General features: G+C 43.3%; 1 protein-coding gene across 2 annotated transcripts in view; it reads left to right on the forward strand.

Moving 5' to 3' along the window:
• The first annotated feature begins 3,511 nt into the window (after nucleotides 1-3,511).
• Nucleotides 3,512-18,206, forward strand: part of plpp4 (phospholipid phosphatase 4) — a 55,251-nt gene continuing 40,556 nt past the window's right edge. For both annotated transcript variants that reach the window (XM_041947933.1, XM_041947934.1), the window contains exon 1: nucleotides 3,512-3,971. In XM_041947933.1, coding sequence (XP_041803867.1) covers nucleotides 3,883-3,971 — 89 coding nt within the window. In that variant the 5' untranslated portion in view covers nucleotides 3,512-3,882. The remainder of the gene's footprint in view (nucleotides 3,972-18,206) is intronic.

Consider the following 18,206-nt stretch of genomic DNA (forward strand, 5'->3'; position numbering starts at 1 on the left):
TTATAAAGCAATATCTACTGACTCCTCATCTCAGAATGCATGATGGTGGGTTGAGAGTGGTTGATTTGAGGAGTGATTTCCCCTCCCTTACTGTTTCTTTTGCAGAGCCTTTAGAGGCCTCAAGAGGTAGAACTATATCGTATTTAAGCAAAAAAGACAAGAAAATATAAAAGAGAGGCTACAAAAAAACAGAATTTTGTTTAGCAGTATTACTTAGTTTTTAAAACTAAGCTTATGGTGGCTAATGTCAGCAATGTTATGAGCCATGTTAACACATTTTAGGTAATAATTGCTGTTTGAAAGGACATTATTGAATTAGTTCACAGACTTTATGACTCTTTTCCACTTTTGTGCTTCTGATACGATTGCATATAGCATTTTAGGTGATAAGCCTGTAGGGCTTTCAGGGCTTTCAGGACTCAAAGGCAGGACACAGATGAACAGAAGGTGAGCTCAACAGGCTGGTTTATTATCACAAAAACAGGTTTTCCAAAAACAGGCAAATAAGGGCACTTAGGCAAAAAGGCAACTAAGGTAAAAGGCAATAACAAAAGGCGCTGAGGTTCAAAAGACAAAAGGCAAGACAAGACTCTGGGATATTACTAGGACTAGGATAAGCGATCACAAAAAGGCACATGACGTACAAGACAATCTGGCACAGGACAAAGGGAGACGAAGGCTATATGTACACGAGGTAACAATGAACAGGTGAAGACAATCGGGGCGGGGCAGACAATCAGACAGGCGGGAAGGACACCAGGGTCTGAAACAAGAGGAGAGTTAGGGTTTCACAATAAAACAGGGAGTGCATAAGACATGACGCTGTGAACAGACACATCAACAGACACGACGAGACATGACATTAGGTAAATGTTCTCATGATGATCTCATAGTTTTCAGTTGTAGCTGTAATGGCAGCTGTTCATGAGAAGTTACAGAGTTTAACAGACTTTCAAATTGGAGAAAATAAATGTTAAATCTGCAGTTGTTTGCCCAACATTAAATTAATTTATATTCATAATTAATCCAAATACAACATAGAAACTTGTACAGCACATATTCTACGGGGATAATGAAAATGTGCCAATATATGTAGGGACATTTTCAAAAAGAATAGCTAAATACTGGTGCAGCTATGACTCATGAACTCAGTAGCATTTGCTTGGCTTTAACACCTTTGTATTATGCTGCTTTTTGAAGTCATTTAATAGTCAGTTTTTGCCTCATTAGGCTTATTTAAAGTTGCCAAGAACACAAAACACCAAGTTGATGAAGGTTAGATACTGACAAAAAACTTCTGGATGACTAATTCCATTATTGGGGAATTTCCACACTGTCGTTTCTAAAGGATGCTGATGCCATGCCACCGAGTGGTGAAACATGTCTCCATTCACTTTGGGGACTGGTCGAATGGACTGACACAGCTGGCAATTCAAGATCAAGAGCTGATTCAAATTTTTAGGGAATAATTATAGAACCCCAAGAATAAAACTGGCCTGTTTTCCCCTTTATGCCACCCTGAAGTACTAAAACTTCATTGTCCATGTTCTAACACATCACTTTTTTTCAGATTTAATCACGGATACAGCGCCCAGCGAAGAAGTGTTTTATCGCATAGAAGCACTGCACAACAGTATCAAACTTTACACCCCCTTTGGTGGATCAGCGAGTAAAAATGCTGCTCACATACACATATAACTCTGCATAAACCACGAGTGAGGGATGTTTTCCAATAAAATCTTTCCCAAGTGTAATGAGCAGAGATGTCCAATAAAGCTTAGAACCTAGGGAGCGATGGTCCAATCCCTGTGTAGCGTGATGAGTCACGCTGTCGCAGAGATTATCCCAAAGAGCGAACAGTACATTCACCCATACCACGGAGGCGATTAGGAGCACGTTGTAACGATGCATTCAACGTTGATTTATTGAAGTACGGCCTATTTTAGAGTTTGCCATATGTGGAACCTCGCAGTGTAGCCACAACCTCGGGGTGTGTGACTCACAGTCTACACTGCAGAGAAAGCAAAGGAACTCAAGAGGTGGGTCAAGGAAACAGAAAAATTCAAAATGCTGATAGCAGCTGAACGAAATAAAAGAAAAGGGAAGATGTGCCTTTTCATATGGCTGTTACGGGTTTTCTTCCTGACAACAAAGAACAAGGCTGGATGGTTTTAACGAGAGAGAGCAAAGTAATAATTTTTTTTTTGGCCTGTAAATGAGTGTTTATGTGGTCCTGTGCTGATGTCTCGCAGAGGTCGGGGAAGGCCTCCTGACCAGAGTGGATCATCTGAATCACCGGTGCTGCGGTGCTGTGAGGTAAAATCACGTTGATGGCTTGTAATAAACATGCCGCGCTCTCTAAAAGCTGAGGAGTCTGATGGCTGCCAGAGCGCTTTGATGTTAGATCTCACCTCCTAACCTACCACCATTATACGTCTCCCTCTTTTGTTCTTATTAGCAAAGGCTTCCGGCACATCACCTCAAACTCCACTGCGTGAGAGGAAATGGAATGAAAGGAATACATCAAAACCTCAGCTGTGTACCTGAGTGTGTGAGCGTGTGTGTGTGTGTGAGCGTGCATACAGTACGTTCATTTATCTTAGTCGTATGTAGCTAACGGAGATGCCTTGTTAACTGGCGAGAATGCAGAACTACTTAATTGCATCTGCGGAGTCAGTTTCAAGCTTGTGAAGCTCGTGACCTAGAAAGGCGGCATGAAAAGTTTTTTGGGTCAGGGGCTTTTTCCACGATGGTCTCTCCCTCTCTCTCGCACACACACACACACACACACACACACACACATTCATGCACACACAGCCACATCTTGGACTGGCAGGTAATGCAGGAGGGCCAGTTTTAGAAGGCATCAAATATTCATGTGTGCCTACGAAGTGCTGGCCAGGTTTCCTGGCCTGAAGGTACGCTGCTGCCTGCGCTCCTTTATCACTGTCTGGCTGCATGGACCCCGAGGTGCTACATTCTTCCTGGTGGTATGGTTGGAAAATATCGTGAAGAGCCAAGCCTCCGCTGAACCGGCCTTCTTGCGACACAGTAATGTAAGGTAATATGTCAGGCTGAGCGCTGAGCCTAATGCCTTCGAACAGCTGTTCAACTGTTGTGACAATGTTCTGATAGTGAACGCCTGCACCACCACAGTGGTCCTCTGCTTTGTCACATTCGCTGTGAGTGCTTCATTATTCATGAGGAGATGCTCGCTCAGGAGGGATGTCACTTGGCGTCAGACTGGACAAGGACAAATTCAGCTCATCGCAACAACTTCACTGGACAGGAGGGCTGAACTTATTCATCCGGCCTCCTGTGAAACCCTGAGTGGCTCCAGAAACCTCTGATTCTCCATAGTGAAGCAAAGGGGTGAGAGAGGGAGAGGAAGAGAGGGAGGGAGAGAGAGAGAGAGACCCACTCTGACTCCACTCTCAGTCGATGCTCAGTCTCTCTCTTTACTTTGCTGTCTCCCATCACTTTCACTCTCAGCACTAACCCACACCTCTAATGTTTTCTCATATCTGCTCTCTTATCCTGCCCTGCTCCCAAAAACTCCAGCCCAGTTTAAGTGATTGATGGAGTGGAGGAAGGAGACTTTCATTCGATAGAGAGGGGGGTGGGGGGCAGCTGCCAGCAACAGAGTTGCAATAAAGAAAAACGCCCGAGGGAGACTGAAACAGACGGAGACCGGCGGAGACGGGCGACGGAGAGGAGAACCGGGGAAGGCTGCTTCAGGTGACCGAGCCGCGATGGAGGCGCGCGGCGTGTGTGAGGGCTGGTGAGCGCCGCGCGCGTTGAGCTGGATTACAAAGTGAGCAGCCGTCTGAACTGACCGGGGGCCGCCTTCGTCCGCTTCACTTGACGGATTATCTCAGAACCATGAACGTGTCGCCTCCGGACCGCAGGAAAAACATGCGCGAACTGGCTCTGGAGATCGGCATCCGAGTTCTGCTTTTCGGAGTTTTTGTGTAAGTAAAGCGTGAAAGCAGCCGACTTTTCTGTTGTCTGAAAAAAATAAAATAAAATGTAGTCCGGCATTATGCGCGCCGGCGGTGGCATTCAGCCTCGCGGCTGGCGGTGTCAATGTGTCCTCACATGCGTGAGACAGTGAGCTGATGTGATCGGGCTCGCTTTCCGCGGCGTGGTGCTGGACGGACAGGTCCCCGTGCCGAGCCGCAGCTCATGAACGCATCGCGGCTAAACCAGTACAGACGCTGCGTTAACAGGTTGCAAAAAAAATAACAACCAAAAACAAGTTTAATATCACATCAGCATTTTTCTTTCTGTCGTGGATCAGTGTGTCTCCAGTCTTTGATCACACCTGGGAAATAAACTAGTGGCATTAATTCTCACCCGAGGTCCTCAGAGAGAGGCAGAGGCAGCTTCTTTGACCGCCTCGCAAGAAATAGACGGTGATCCCCGGGAAGCCTGCTGAGATGTCTGTGACACTTTGCAAGAAGGTTGCGTCTCCCAGGCGCAGTCCTCAAAACTAACATCAATATGAATTATTAAGTGTTTGTCTAGCCTGTGGGTACTACGCCTTGTTTGCATCATGATTGTGTCATTTATTGATTTTCTGCTTGATATGATCTCAAAAAAAAAAAAAAAAAAAAAAAAAAGCCCCAGGTCCTGCTACATGAAATGCTGCGGCTTTGCTTTCATTCCATCTGAGGGGGGAGGAAAGTCAAAAATCAGCTGTCATGATTTGGAGTGCACCGCCTGCATAGGCTGTGTGCATTACCATTAATATCTGTCCTTGGGCTAAGTGGTCTAGCTGTATGTGTGCCGTCACCCTGGAAAGGATGCTGCAGCCAAGTCTGCACTGTTCCTAGCGTTTGTCATGGGGAGTCTCAACAGGAGGCGTCGCTCCAAAGAGTGTGGAACATTTCAGAGTGGAGGCATCAGACTCCAACACTGAAGCCTGTTGATGGAGCCTTTTGTTTGTGTGAGTCTGAGGGCTTCGCTGCTTTGTTATTGTGTGTCAGAGCCCGAGGCCACATAAGAAAACTATTTCACACAATATCATCACCACAATCATCAACTGGCCGCTGTATTCTACCGCAAAAGCTCCAGTGACAAAGTCCTTGATCGCTGTAATGAATTGAGTTTTACTCCCCATATTCCCTCTTCACCACACAGAAAACAAGCGAAGGCGAATAAACTGAGCTCGTAATGGGGCCCCGTCAGTAAACTGGATCTGCTTTGTGCTTACAGCAGTGCCTCTGAACTGAGTATAAAACATTCATTTGGCTACACAGCCAAGTTTGCGCCTTCTGTGTGACTGTGCACACGCACAGACATGCAACATCGAATCCTTTAACAAACACGTCATCTTCAAACCTGCTGTGTATTGTGCAGCTTTGGGAGGTTTGTGACATTTTAGCGCGACCTCACGGGCAGTTGTGATTGGAGTCAGGATAGCAGACATTGTGTTCTGTGCTTAAGATTGAGAGGCTTTATATCTGATAGCAAAAGAACAAGTTTCAGCCATAAATATATATCATAGCGTTTGATCTAATGCATTTTGGTGGGAGCAGCAGCAGTAATTGTTGTATTGAACTGGCCTGGCACATCAGAGAAAGCTGCCCTCTGGCCCTGCAGAGCAGCAGGTCCCTGTTCTAGTTTCACCCTGCAGCCCGATATGACGGCAGGATAATTGGGGTCAACTGAAATGTGTTTTTTTCTTCACTTCAGGTGCAGAGAATGGTTTTTAGCTTCTGCCTTTTGTGTCCACTGCTCAGTTTAGGTGTAGTTTTATCTTTGGCAGAAAATGGAAGCCATATCCATGTATATTTATCAAAAAGATTCAGCAGCTATGTGTTTCCTCGGGTCATTGCTCACTTACAATCTTCTCCCATTAGAATTTAATTGTATTATTTTCTACCTCTGCAGCTCAGTATTACATTTGACTCACTGCAAGAAAAAAAAGAACAGATTTTCTCATTTGCTGTTCATTTTCCTTCAAAAGTGTGAACATGTGCCAAGGGATGCTGAAAAATGAATTAATTCATCCTTTAGTTTGGGCTCACAAGCAGATATGAATGCATCAGAGAGATGTCTTTAATCAGAGATCACACATGCAAGTTGTGTCATTTTGTTTTCGATTCTAATTAAATAATACTGACTGTAGCACCAAAACTTTTTCCCCGTGCTTGGCTGGTCACCCACACAGACTTGTTCCAGTTTCTCTCCACCACACAGTAAACCACATCTCTGCCCTCTCTGAGGACCGTTTCTGTATTATGGGGGGTTTTAAACTTATGGGCCCTGAATTTCCTGCATTATTCACATCCACATTTGGTCAAAGATGACCTGCCTTTAAGGGAATATTGCCTTTTTTTTGCCCTTGCTTGCCAAGCTGCCCGTGTGTTCCAGGCCTCGGGAGGTGCACTGACCTTAGCCACGTGCCAAGTGTGTGATGTTAGGTTGACCCTGTGCTATCAAACTGCTAATGCCACGCTGTTACCATAGCTTAGCAGGCAGCCCAGGAGTCACACATCTCCTGAGTGTGAAGCAAAAAGTTCAATCTAAATGGAAATGGATCTTTGACATTTAACAAAGTGGAAAAAAAAACAAAAGCTGAAAACTGAATCTGAAAAAGATATTTTTTTTGCGGCCACACACACGACATAGAAAGAGAGGAAAATGAGATTGATGCTATTTCACTTTCCTTGTAATCTAGAGCAAAACAAGCAAGGGCTTAGACAAATACCAACAAGTGATTTCTTCCTTGAGTGGCTTGTGGTGGAGCTCATGTCCTCAATCAATCACCACCAGCTCCGAGTTTAAGTTTCTGTGTTTGTTCCGCCGCTCATAGCTGGACACTTGAATAAGCAGATAAATTCCAGCAAATATCAGAATACGCATGAGGAAAGGCGGGATGACCAAAAGAAAGAGACAGAGGTTGATGGTAGATGGAGGAGATAGGGGGGAAGATCAGGATTGTTTGGAGATTTTACTACGGCAGTTAGAGAGGTACCAAAACCACTCTCTTATCAGTGCAATCTAAAAGCTTGGTGATGGAGCGATTTGCCAAAGAAGAGGGCAGTTTTTTGGGCTAATGTATGCAACAAATTGAATAGATTTGTTTGTGCTATGAGGAGTCATTTGGATTTAGGATGAATTGAACTTTTGCTTCAGAGAATTCTGGTGACCGAGGAGGAATTTTGTTTATAACACGTATTTGCATCGAAAGCATGCCAGACTTTCCAGTAGGATGGGCGTTAAATCCCCTCTGACACTGATGTGATCCTGGAATTTTAGGGATTGTACCATAGTTGTTGTCATATTAGGTTAGCAGTGTGTGCCCCAAAACAACACCAGTCATCCATCAAAACAGTGTTCGGCACTGCATATCATCCTCCCCTCTCAGGGGGAGGCTTAGGAGCAGCCCTGGGATCCAGCCCAGAGCCTTGGCAAGTCTCAGAAAGCCTTGTGAGATCGGAAAGAGTAGAGTGTCAGGCCTTAGACCGTTTAAGAATAAGCGGATTGTTTAGCTTGCATGTTAAGGATGGAGGCTCTTGCGCTCTGGTTTTAGGAGGAAATCCCTTTGTAGAAGATTTGCTGCAGTGTCATCAGAGCATATATTATCTCAGAGTAGCTGATGTAAACAAAAAAGTATTTTTAATCTGGGAGAGTGTTACGGTTATGTCTGTTTTGGTTATTGGATTAATGAGGAAAAACACAGCAAATACCTGTTGTGCTGCTACTTTGTCAGAAATACACCAAAAGAGCAACTGATGCTTGGTGTATCAGTTCACAGTGCAGCCAAACAAACTCATGTTCATGTCCCCAGATATTTTTCAGTGGGATGGCACACCAGAACCAAAATGCAATAACTGAATTTCAGGAATTCTGTTATGCTGTTGTAGTGTATAGACTGGTTGATAACCAACATTTGGAGACCTGCAAGGGGGGGGGGGGCGACTTGGTTACCTGAGGAGTTGGAGGTGTGCAGCAGTTCACTGTGGCTGCACCTTCTTGCTCCATTAGCAGCAAGAATAAAAAATGATCTGTTGATGAATAGATGCCAAAAACGACAGTTGTCTGGTTTAATAGATGCATTTTTGAAAATGGATCCTGATTTCTGTGACTGCCACCCTGTGTTTTGTCAGTTGAATGCTTTCAATGTGAAGCCACAGCAGGATGTTGTGTTTGCACTAACAGGACCTTCATACAGCTCTGATTCAGTGTGAAGAGAGCAAACAGAAACCAGAGAGGCTGTTATGAATGAGATAAATTGTGCTGGATTGCATGAGCTGTTTTTTTACATGAACTCCAGACAATGTCTGGAGAATCAGGTCAGGACATTATCCAGAATCGTCCTTTCACGCATCTAGCACACATCAGGAGACTGTCCGACTTCTTTTGGTTTAGACAAGGAGTGTTGCCTGAGTAGAGCGTGCAGAAGGCAGGACGTAATGCAAAAAGTATACTGTGGAAATCAATGTTTTGTTTACAGCACATTCAAGCTGGCTGACTTGTTCGCTCTGAATTCTCTGGACAATGACCTGCTCTATTTACACACAGGCTCAATCAGGCATAAAACAGACTTTTTACATAGAAGCTGTCAGGGTAAAGTCCATGTAATGTCCGTTGCACAGCTAATTGGACTGACATTTGTGTGCTCACATACAGATCCTCCGGGTTGTGTCTAAGTTCAGGGTTGCAGTGCAACTATGCATGGTTTTCCTGTACAAGTAAATCCCGAGTGCTAAGGTAGGCAGTCTGACTTCAGCGCAGGAATGGCAGACTCGATAAAAAACTACAATATAACAAGAAGAAACTACAGAATGTAAATGCACATTCAATGGCTATTGCAGACAAAATGTAGATCATAAATAGAATCAAAAATTGGCTTTATTTCATGAAAATCTTAAGGATTATAACTTTAAAAGGGACAATCTTGTGGTAATGTACAGGCACTAAAATATTAATTATAAAATCTGTAAAAATAGTAAAATTTTAATATAGAATGTAGTTTTCCTGATAGAAAATGTTCAGGCAAAGGCCATAGGTGTGAGTGCCACTTTAAAGCTCCATTAAATGGTGTTTAATATGAATCCTATACACTGAAAAGGTTTAAGCACTCCACTCTGCAGCTTTGAAGTTTTCAGCTCTTTGTTTTATATCGCCGGTCTGTGTGGTTCAGTCCAAACGGCTCTTCCCATGGGCAAAATCTCCAAGCAAACAAGCTCACTCAAGCTGATTTTACGATACCTGCACGGCGGGTAATGGCAGAGAGCTGAAGTAAAAGATCTGCTGACGAAGAAATTTCATCATCTAGCATTTAGAACGGGCCACTTTTCTCAGAAGCCGGTTGGCTTTGAAAGGCCCGCGAGCGCTGGAATGATATTCATCAGGTGGCGAGAATAAGCCTCGCTAATGAGATATCTGTGTTGCTTTGTTTCTGACATGTGTCGAGGCAATTGTTTGCACATATATACGCGCCTTTGTTGCTTTGCATAGTTTGTTTCAGGTCTTCAGTTCGAATGCGGTCAGAAATCACTCTTCAAGAATGTGACACATCTCTAGCAAGACTAATCTGCTGCTACTACTGCGTCTCACTATCTGCATCATTATTGCAGTGTATTCTCTTGCTGCATTTCTTATTTTTGGCAGCAACATCTGAGGCACTGAATCACGGGTCATCCAATCTGTAACCCTCATTATCTTGGACAAGAAGGAAAAAAATTGAGATCGCGGGCTTGACAACTGTGGCTGGAAGGACGTGGAAACGCTTTCCATTCACACTTGATGCTGGTGACACAAATTGACCAGAGACGGGGGGGGAAACAATGACCGAAACGAGCGTGACCTCTCTGAGATTTCATTCATTGATCTTTGTCTGAAACAGCTCAGAGAGAACATCCATTGTTGTAGTTGATTATGTAAAAATCTACCTGATTAATTACTTAGTTCTTAAAGGGGTAACTTTTGAAAAGTGGCGGTCTATTCAGGGACATCCAATTAAGGCAAACAAAAGGAAGATAATTCGACAAGCACAGGTGAAAGCCTGAGTGAAAACGCAAAGATGGGACACAATGCCGGAGGCACAAGGTTTTATGAAAGATTTGTGTGTGTTGTATGCCAAATTTGATTACGCGCCACGGGGGGAAGATGGAATGATGGTGGATAGATGGGTGGAAAAATGGACAAAACAGAAAAGACCTTGGCAGACAGAAGACGATTTATGTAATGAAAGGGAGGGACGGAGAATGGACAGAATGGGGCTTCTTGTGTTCAGCAGAGGGACAGAGGAGGGGGAAGAGAAGGTAGACAAGTGTGGATCAGCAGATTCTGCAGGTGCCGTGGCAGAAATAATTCCAATGAGAGCAGAGGCAGCTGACTGTTACACCAAGACCAGGAATCCCCTGACAGCTCAGTCTGTCACCGCTCTAAGCTACTCTGGCATTTCATTCTCCACAATCGTTTGATCAGCTCATTATGCCTGCCGTCCCTGCTGTCATCTACCCAACCTCATCTCTTTATCCCTCCATGAGTATCAGATCCCTCACTTACTGCCCGTGTGTCCTTTTCACCATTTCTTCTTAAAGGAATACGCCCTGTGGGTTAACTTATCCATTAGATGATGGAAATGTACTGTAGGCAGAAAAATGATAGGACAGCAAAGCAAAAAAGAAAAAAGAAAGAAATATCGCAATACCGATTGGATGGATTGCTATGAAATTCTGTACAGGCATTCATGTATCTCATTTCCTGACCCTTCCTCTAGCGCCACCGTGAGGTTGACATTTGTGTTTTTGTTCAGAACTAAATACCTGCAAAACCTGCGACGTTCCCCTCAGGCTGTGCTGTGCACCTTGTGTTCAGTGCTATTTAGCAAATGTTAGCATGTTAACATGCTAAATTTTGATGCCACAACAAAGTTAAGCTTCTGAAATGACTGTAAATTTGAATAAACACCTCTTTTCAAATGTTTTAACTGATGAACTTTACAACCTGAAGCTGTTGCAGCAGGCTGCATTAGTTTTACCTGAGTCTACAAAATAAACTGGCAACTGAGTGCAAAGAGGCACAGATAAATAAGCCATTTGCTTGCTAGACAGATTCAGGTCAACATGAAGTTAATCAAAGGAGACATTTTTGCATAATTTTGCCGTGGATTCATTACATCATATCTGAAGAAGACTTAAGTGTCGTCTCTTCTCTTACATCCAGTCTGCACTTGTGTCATAAAGACACTTTTCTTTACTTAATGGTGTAGTCATTAGTAATATGTATTTAAAAACATGCAAAACTAGTCATTTTTTCATTTGTTGAGCAGTTGTAGTTGCTTCATCCCGGATCTGTTTTAATTTCCAGCCCAGCCCGTAGCTCTTATTACAAAGTGAAAATAAGGAAATGAATCAGACGCCGCCATGTTTACAGGGGACGTTTAATCAAAGGCCGCAGTCACCGTTAGGATTGTGCTAATGCTGGTGGGCTTTTCATAAATGGCATTTTCAGCTGGAAACTTGTATTCTGGAATTTAACTGCTATTATAATACAATTAATTTTGACATTGCTGATCCTAATGAGGAAGTTCTTTCTGTATTCAGTTAAAGGATTATTCAGTGTTTGGACAACCTTCATGACTCAGCGTCTCATCATTAACACACTAATGACACTGACGACAGCAAACCCATTTCTTTTACCCCTACATAAATGAGTACAAAATCCTGATTTTGAAAATGAAATTATGTTAGAGGTTCAATCTACTACATGATTACAAGCAGTGCATAAACTAAATGATACTTTGATTGTCTGTTTTAGACGTTTTAGACAAGCTTGAAATTATACAATAAAGTGAACTAAGATGAGGAGATTTGTCATTTTATCAAAAGTGTAAGGAAATCCATCGTCAAAGCTCAATTAATTTAAAAGAAAGAAATGCTTAAGTATGAAATAAAACCACAACAATTATATATTATGTCACTATATATGATATTAGACATACTGTATGACATACAGTATGCGTCGTATGGGCTGTAGTCATTCAACCTGTTTGGAAATGTACTGTAAGAAATATCCCCATTAGTCTAGGAGATGAAGAAATATGTGAGCTGTGACTGGTGCTCAGTAGGTGGAGGCTGATCTGCAGACCTCAGAGGTGTGGACGGAGTGTGGAAGTGACAGCTTCTGGTGGAGCACAGAGAAAGTTCCCGGCACCGCCTTACACTTCCTCCCATCGCTGTATTTCTATTCTTATACACTCTCCGTCTCTCACCTTCCCTCTCTGTCACTTCCTCCCTGCATTGAACCTTTCTCAGGTATTTTCTTAGATCTGCTCCATTACTGTCATTTCCAGCTTCATGTTCTTATCTGTGCAAAGACAGATGAGGGGCTGAGGAGATGAAAGCGCCTCCCTCCAATACACACACACACGCACCAGTCTCCTGGCTCAAATCTCCAAATATATAACAAGCAAGCCCCTCTCCTTCTGGAGAAGCTTTCATCACGTCTGTGTGTGTGTGTGTGTGTGTGTGTGTGTGTGTGGGTCCCTCTCAGGCCCTCAGGTTTCGCTGTCAGACCAGACTCTTTCCTTGATGACTCCTCCATGGTTTCCTTTAGACAATGCGCCGCAGATTGATAGCTCACTTTATGCCACAGCAAGGTGAATCACATGCAGCTTCCAGTCGAAGGGAAGGAAAAGGCAGAGACGCCTCTAACCCTAACCCAACCAAAAATAAAATACTGCCAAAAAGAAGAAAACTTTTTTTTTTGACTGACAGTAAATGTACATCAGCTTTACAAGTTTACTAAAGCTGGGAAGAGTCGTGGGTATTATTGAAAAAGACGAGACCCTCCGCATGCAGCAGCTCGTTATATTTCCGCCCACATGCACGGTTCAGTCTTGACGGCAGGAAGAAGCACACATCGTACATTGGACAGCACGCCGAAAAATAAAAATACAGTAAAAACTATTTGGCTTTCTTATTTAAGCTGCAAGTGAAAACACATGAAAAAGCCAAAGTTGGATGACATTATTGAGGAAGGAACATGAACTGTAATATATTCAAAAAGTTGGAGGTGCATGAAGTTTGTGAGAGCGAGTTAAACTTCAGCTCTCTGCTGAAATCTGATCCTCCGATGATTATGAAATAATACTCTCTCACTCAGGGCAGACGATGCTACTTATCAGACAGTCTCTCTAATTATTATTTCACCAACCTACACTTGTGGTGTCAACGGGCCGCATTTCAGTTGAAAGGACTGAACAAACAGTAACTGTAATGGGACCGACTGACAGCGACTGGATCCGGTTTACAGACAGAATCCTTATACACCACACACTTTAAGACGCTGGTCCAGACTGACGTGGACTCAGTGTAACTTCACTTTTTATTCTGCAGATGCACATATACAGTTGAAAGCCCTAACACACTGTAGTGCTGCACTCACGCTGATGCGTTCACGTAAATCAGGCCAATTAGATCTCTTCTCAGGACTGTTTGTTTCAGGACTGCTTAATTGAACTGTCCTTGACTCAGGTTAGTTACATGTAAGGCAGTGCAGAAATTAGCTCTCTCTGATTCTTTACGGAGTCGGGTGACCTCACATAAATGAAAGAGATCCACCATTTATGCTATTAGCGTAATAACGTCTGTACTTCAAGCATGTACCTCGAGTGCGACAACATGTCAGGGACGACCGTTGGAGCTGAAGACGTTCATTTATGAGGCGTTTTGAGAAATTTTCATTTACAAGACAAATTTGTTGACCAAGCATGTGGAGCCTTTCGTAGTTCACTTAATGGTTTCACTTCACTGTGAGCAATTAAAAGCCCTGGGCGCCCAAGTGAACCCACACAGGTGATTTTAATTATTTTGGCTGATTAGAGCTCCTCTCAAGACTGTGTGGGCTTGATTGACTTCTCCCTTCTCCTGTTAGCTTTGTTGCCTTTATCATCCTCAGTATAGTGCATGGAGTTTGGCGACCTCACGTAATTCCAGCACAGCTTCACTCACCTTCAGCCTCAGCGGGTGTCAAGTCAGACAGAATATCTGAAAATCTGGCCGACACTGTGCCCTTTGTCTCATGTTCTCCCTGAGAGCTGATCTCCCCATCGGTCATTTCCGGCACGTTTCTGTCTGTTGCATGTTTGATTAGGAGACAATATTCTGCACCCTATGATTGACATAAGAATAGGGGGCACCTGAGCTGGCAGCACAGCTCCTCCAGCTTTTCCCTAAAAGATCTTAATCAGACAGAATCAAATAAAACACCAGTTCGAGTGTGCAGGGCTTTAACTGGGATTTAGACTTACATCCCTGTACGTTAGTTGCAGGTGCAGTGGGTGTTCTACTATCCACAGATATTATTTATTTGCACATGCGGATTGTGGAAACTAAAAAGGAAAAAAGGGGAGGTCATTTAATTTTCTCGCGGATGAAACAACCAAATCCCTTAAGACATCTGAGACAACATCACTGTCCCTCCTCAAGGAAATTAGAAAAAAGGACAAAGTATGATTTTCTGGAAAGGAAATCCAAGTGATATCGAATCTTATCCCAGAGAAGAGTGGTGGAAACAAAACAATAACCAGGAAGGGAAATAAAACAAATTCAAGCTGTAGCTGTGAAGCTTGAATAGCTTGAGGCGAGGAGAGAGAGTTCGACAGTGAGAGAACGTTCAGTATAGACTCTTTACAGATCAGGAGATGGTCTATAAATGATTATAGATGCATGAAAGCATAACAACACTGTGTGTTTGTGTTTGTGCATCAGAATCTGTATGTGTGTGTGTGTGTGTGTGTGTGTGTGAACCAGCATACAAGGTTAAGTGTGTATATGTTTGTGGGCATCTATTAGAGTACCTTGCCTTCTGATGTGGCTAATGACCGGCTTTAACGCTCTGTGGGTGTTGCTGATGGCGCGCATGTTCACCCATCCTTTGAATGGCCAAAGTGGTGCAAGGCCGGAATCCCTCTGCTGTTGCCGTCGACTCTGACATTTGCCAGGATGAACAGCGAGCATGACAACGCTGATAAATGTCAGCCTTGTGTCCCAGTCGCATATCTGTGTCCAACATCACAGCCGGCCTGAGTGATCAGGATGCCTCTGTCTAATTCCTTCCGCCTCCCTCCCTCCTGTCTTTTTCTCTCTAAGCATGCTTTACCTTGATGCCTAATTTAATACACTCCACATGCAGGCAACATCACACGCACTCACCCACCTGAGTGTCTTTACATATATACGTTCTCTGGAGATTTCAAACACTGGGTGCTTCTTTTAATCTGAAACCTAACCTCTGGGGTGACCATAGATGTCAGTTATTCAGCCTGTAGAATTCATTATCTGTGCCGGAGCGGGTTTTTTTTCTTTGACAACATCTGTTTCAAAGCAGGGGAATGCAGTGAAACTCGGATTTAACCTTCGTACTATAGATGAAAATATTTCAAGGTTAACTGATAAATAGAGCCCCATGTGCATTCATCCTTCTGTGGTTTAACTTAAGGACAATTACAGAATACTGGCACTGAGTGTAGCTCGAATAAATTCTTGTCCTAAACGTAAAGGAGGCACAAATAGTTTAAGTTTACACCAGAAAACAAATCGGCACTGTTAATGAACTGTTACTCCCGTGTGGGCAACAGTGGAGTTTGAGTGTCCATCTGAAACAGTCACTCAGAATTAGTGTTCTTTCAAGAGCAGCCTTTTACTCTCTTTAGCCAATTTTTAAATAAGTGGTATCCTCAGAAGTAAGAATGCTGTGGAAATCACTTTTTCCTGCCTGCACTGCAGTTCACAGTTAAGGCAGCAGTTCAGAATTTAGAAGAAGTTACTGGCTTTCTTTGAGAGAACTAGATGATAAGATTGCTAGACCAAAGGTGTCTTAAAACAGCTCTAATGCTCACACACACACACACACACACAAACACATGCACAAACACATGCACTCTCACACGTGTGTCACACCTGTATTTAACCTGTATGTGTAGAAATATAAAAGGCAATGCTGTGTTTTAACAAGCAGCCATTACCATCAACAACTAGCTTAACATTACTTCCAAATGTAGGATTGGATTGAATAAACTAGTTTTGTGACTCCTGTCTGTCATGCAGTGCTTCAATGCAGCTGTGGTGGCAACACAAATAATTTTCACAAGTGAAAATGTATGATTTTTTTTTAAAAATCTGAGTATAAATTTGAATTTAGAGCTTTGACAGCCCTATTGTCTAATGTCAAATTTAGTCAAGTTACCAGCTTTGCTAGCCTATGTTGGCTTTAGTTTGTGTTACAGCAGTAGTTTGTGTGCTGTCATGGAGAATTACCCACACGAAACAGTCAGTAAAAAGCTTCAGAAGGGCTGTAATCAGGGAGAGACAGCTTGTCTGGCTAGCCTGGTTAAAATATGCCTAACAACACCTCTAAAGACTAATTAGAGGTAAACATATTGTATCTTGTTTGTTTAATCTGTACACTCAGGAATGGAAGAACAATTTGTGTGCCTTTGAGAACCACAGCCGGGCGTAGCAGCTCCTTGGTGTGTTGTCTCTAACTGGAGAGACGCTGCACAGGGTGGATGGATTGTTGTTTGTCAAGAAATAGTCCAGTTAAAACACAAAACTTTCCTGAACCCACATGTTTTTCCATTCCTGTGTTTTTATGAGTTAAACAAATGTACAATGAGTTGGTTAGCGAGGTTTAGAGTTGTTAGCAGGTGTATTTTTGAACTTTGGAGAGAGCTAATGCTTATGCCAAGCAGAGCTAATTGCTAATAATAATAATTAAGAGCTAATTAAACTCTGTAGTTAATGTGCACAGGCATGAGATCGGTATGATCGTCTTGCATAACTGTGACAGAAAGCAAATAAGCACATTTCCCGGTGTGTTTTACTTTGTCCCTTAAATGCAGAAATTGAAGTTCATGCAGATGAGAAGCAATGTCGGGTATATCAGAGAAGGAAACTACTACACTTCATTACACTATAACTCTTTGCACTACGGTATTGCATAGGAGCAGTGGAAGGTGACAGTTTCCTCTATACAGTGCAAATGAGAAAAAGAAGGCTCAACAAATCTGATGAGCCGACTCCAATGGGCTGGTAAAGTCCTTGCATTTACTCAGCAAGCTCAATGAATTTAAGCCTTGGACCTGTGGCGCATTTGTAAGGCCTGCTGGCAAATCATCTGTGCGTAGCAGCCTAGCTCCTTTCTTTCCTGCTGTGGGTTGAAAACTTATCTCACCATGCTTACTGGATTCCCCAATCCCTCTGTGTCCCTTTTGCCGTGTCTTGCCAGCTTCAGACCATTGCTTCTCCTAATGCCTGCCTGAAATACAGGCCTCTGACCTTTCTCAAAGTGTCTCCGGGGCTTTTATCGTGGACAGGCACCTGTAGCCGGCCCTCCTTTTGCTTCCCATTATATCGCATCCTCTTTAATGCACCCTCTTGAATTGGCAAGTGTGCACGGGTGATTAAAATGAAAAGAATGACCCTGCATTTTGTACTGCATCTTCTGCAGGGTTTTTTTGCGTGACAAGCAAGGATGGCGTTATCTTTTTTTTCTTCCCCTCCCCTTTAGCCAACTTGAGAAGGCATGCATATCTCTGGGGAAGCCAGAGCTAGCTGAGTGTCACTCAGCATCCATCCCGCTCTGCTCCTCTCTCCCCTGCCTCTGACAGGACCAGTGCTGTGCATTCCTGACACGTTCAGCCAAGGCCCTGACTGTAACCGCTAACGCGAGCAGAGACAGAGGGAGACGGGATGTGACATTTATTGCACTGGCAGAAATCTGACTTGCATAGCAGAGCATAGTATATGAAGCCTGTAGGAAAATACCTAATCTATGCTTTTAACACATCTGAGTAATCATGTTGATTTGAATATGATTATATTAGCTATGCAGTTTGCTGTATGGGGAATTCAGATGTGGTTGTTAATATTGTGAGTGCAGTGCTCCCCAGAGCAGGTGTATGATTTCATTTGTAATCAGCAGAATTTATCCATCTGTTTCTTTTTAAAGTCAGGTTGTGACTGTGATGTCAGCTCAAAGCCCGTCTCCAGGCCTCAGTTCTGTCTCCAAACTTCAGCCTTTAAACCCTTTGCCACAACCAGCCACACAACCACAATAGCTTCAGTTTCCACACGTTTCCCTGCACTCTGGTCCCTCGCCGGCCCAAAAAATGCAGCCTCAAATGTCTTGCTGTAAGGTTTCCAGTGGAAATCTACCAGGTAGATTGTCACTAGCCTACAAGT

Source organism: Chelmon rostratus, chromosome 11 (assembly GCF_017976325.1).
Source record: "Chelmon rostratus isolate fCheRos1 chromosome 11, fCheRos1.pri, whole genome shotgun sequence".
In the NCBI taxonomy this organism is placed as follows: Eukaryota; Metazoa; Chordata; class Actinopteri; order Chaetodontiformes; family Chaetodontidae; genus Chelmon; species Chelmon rostratus.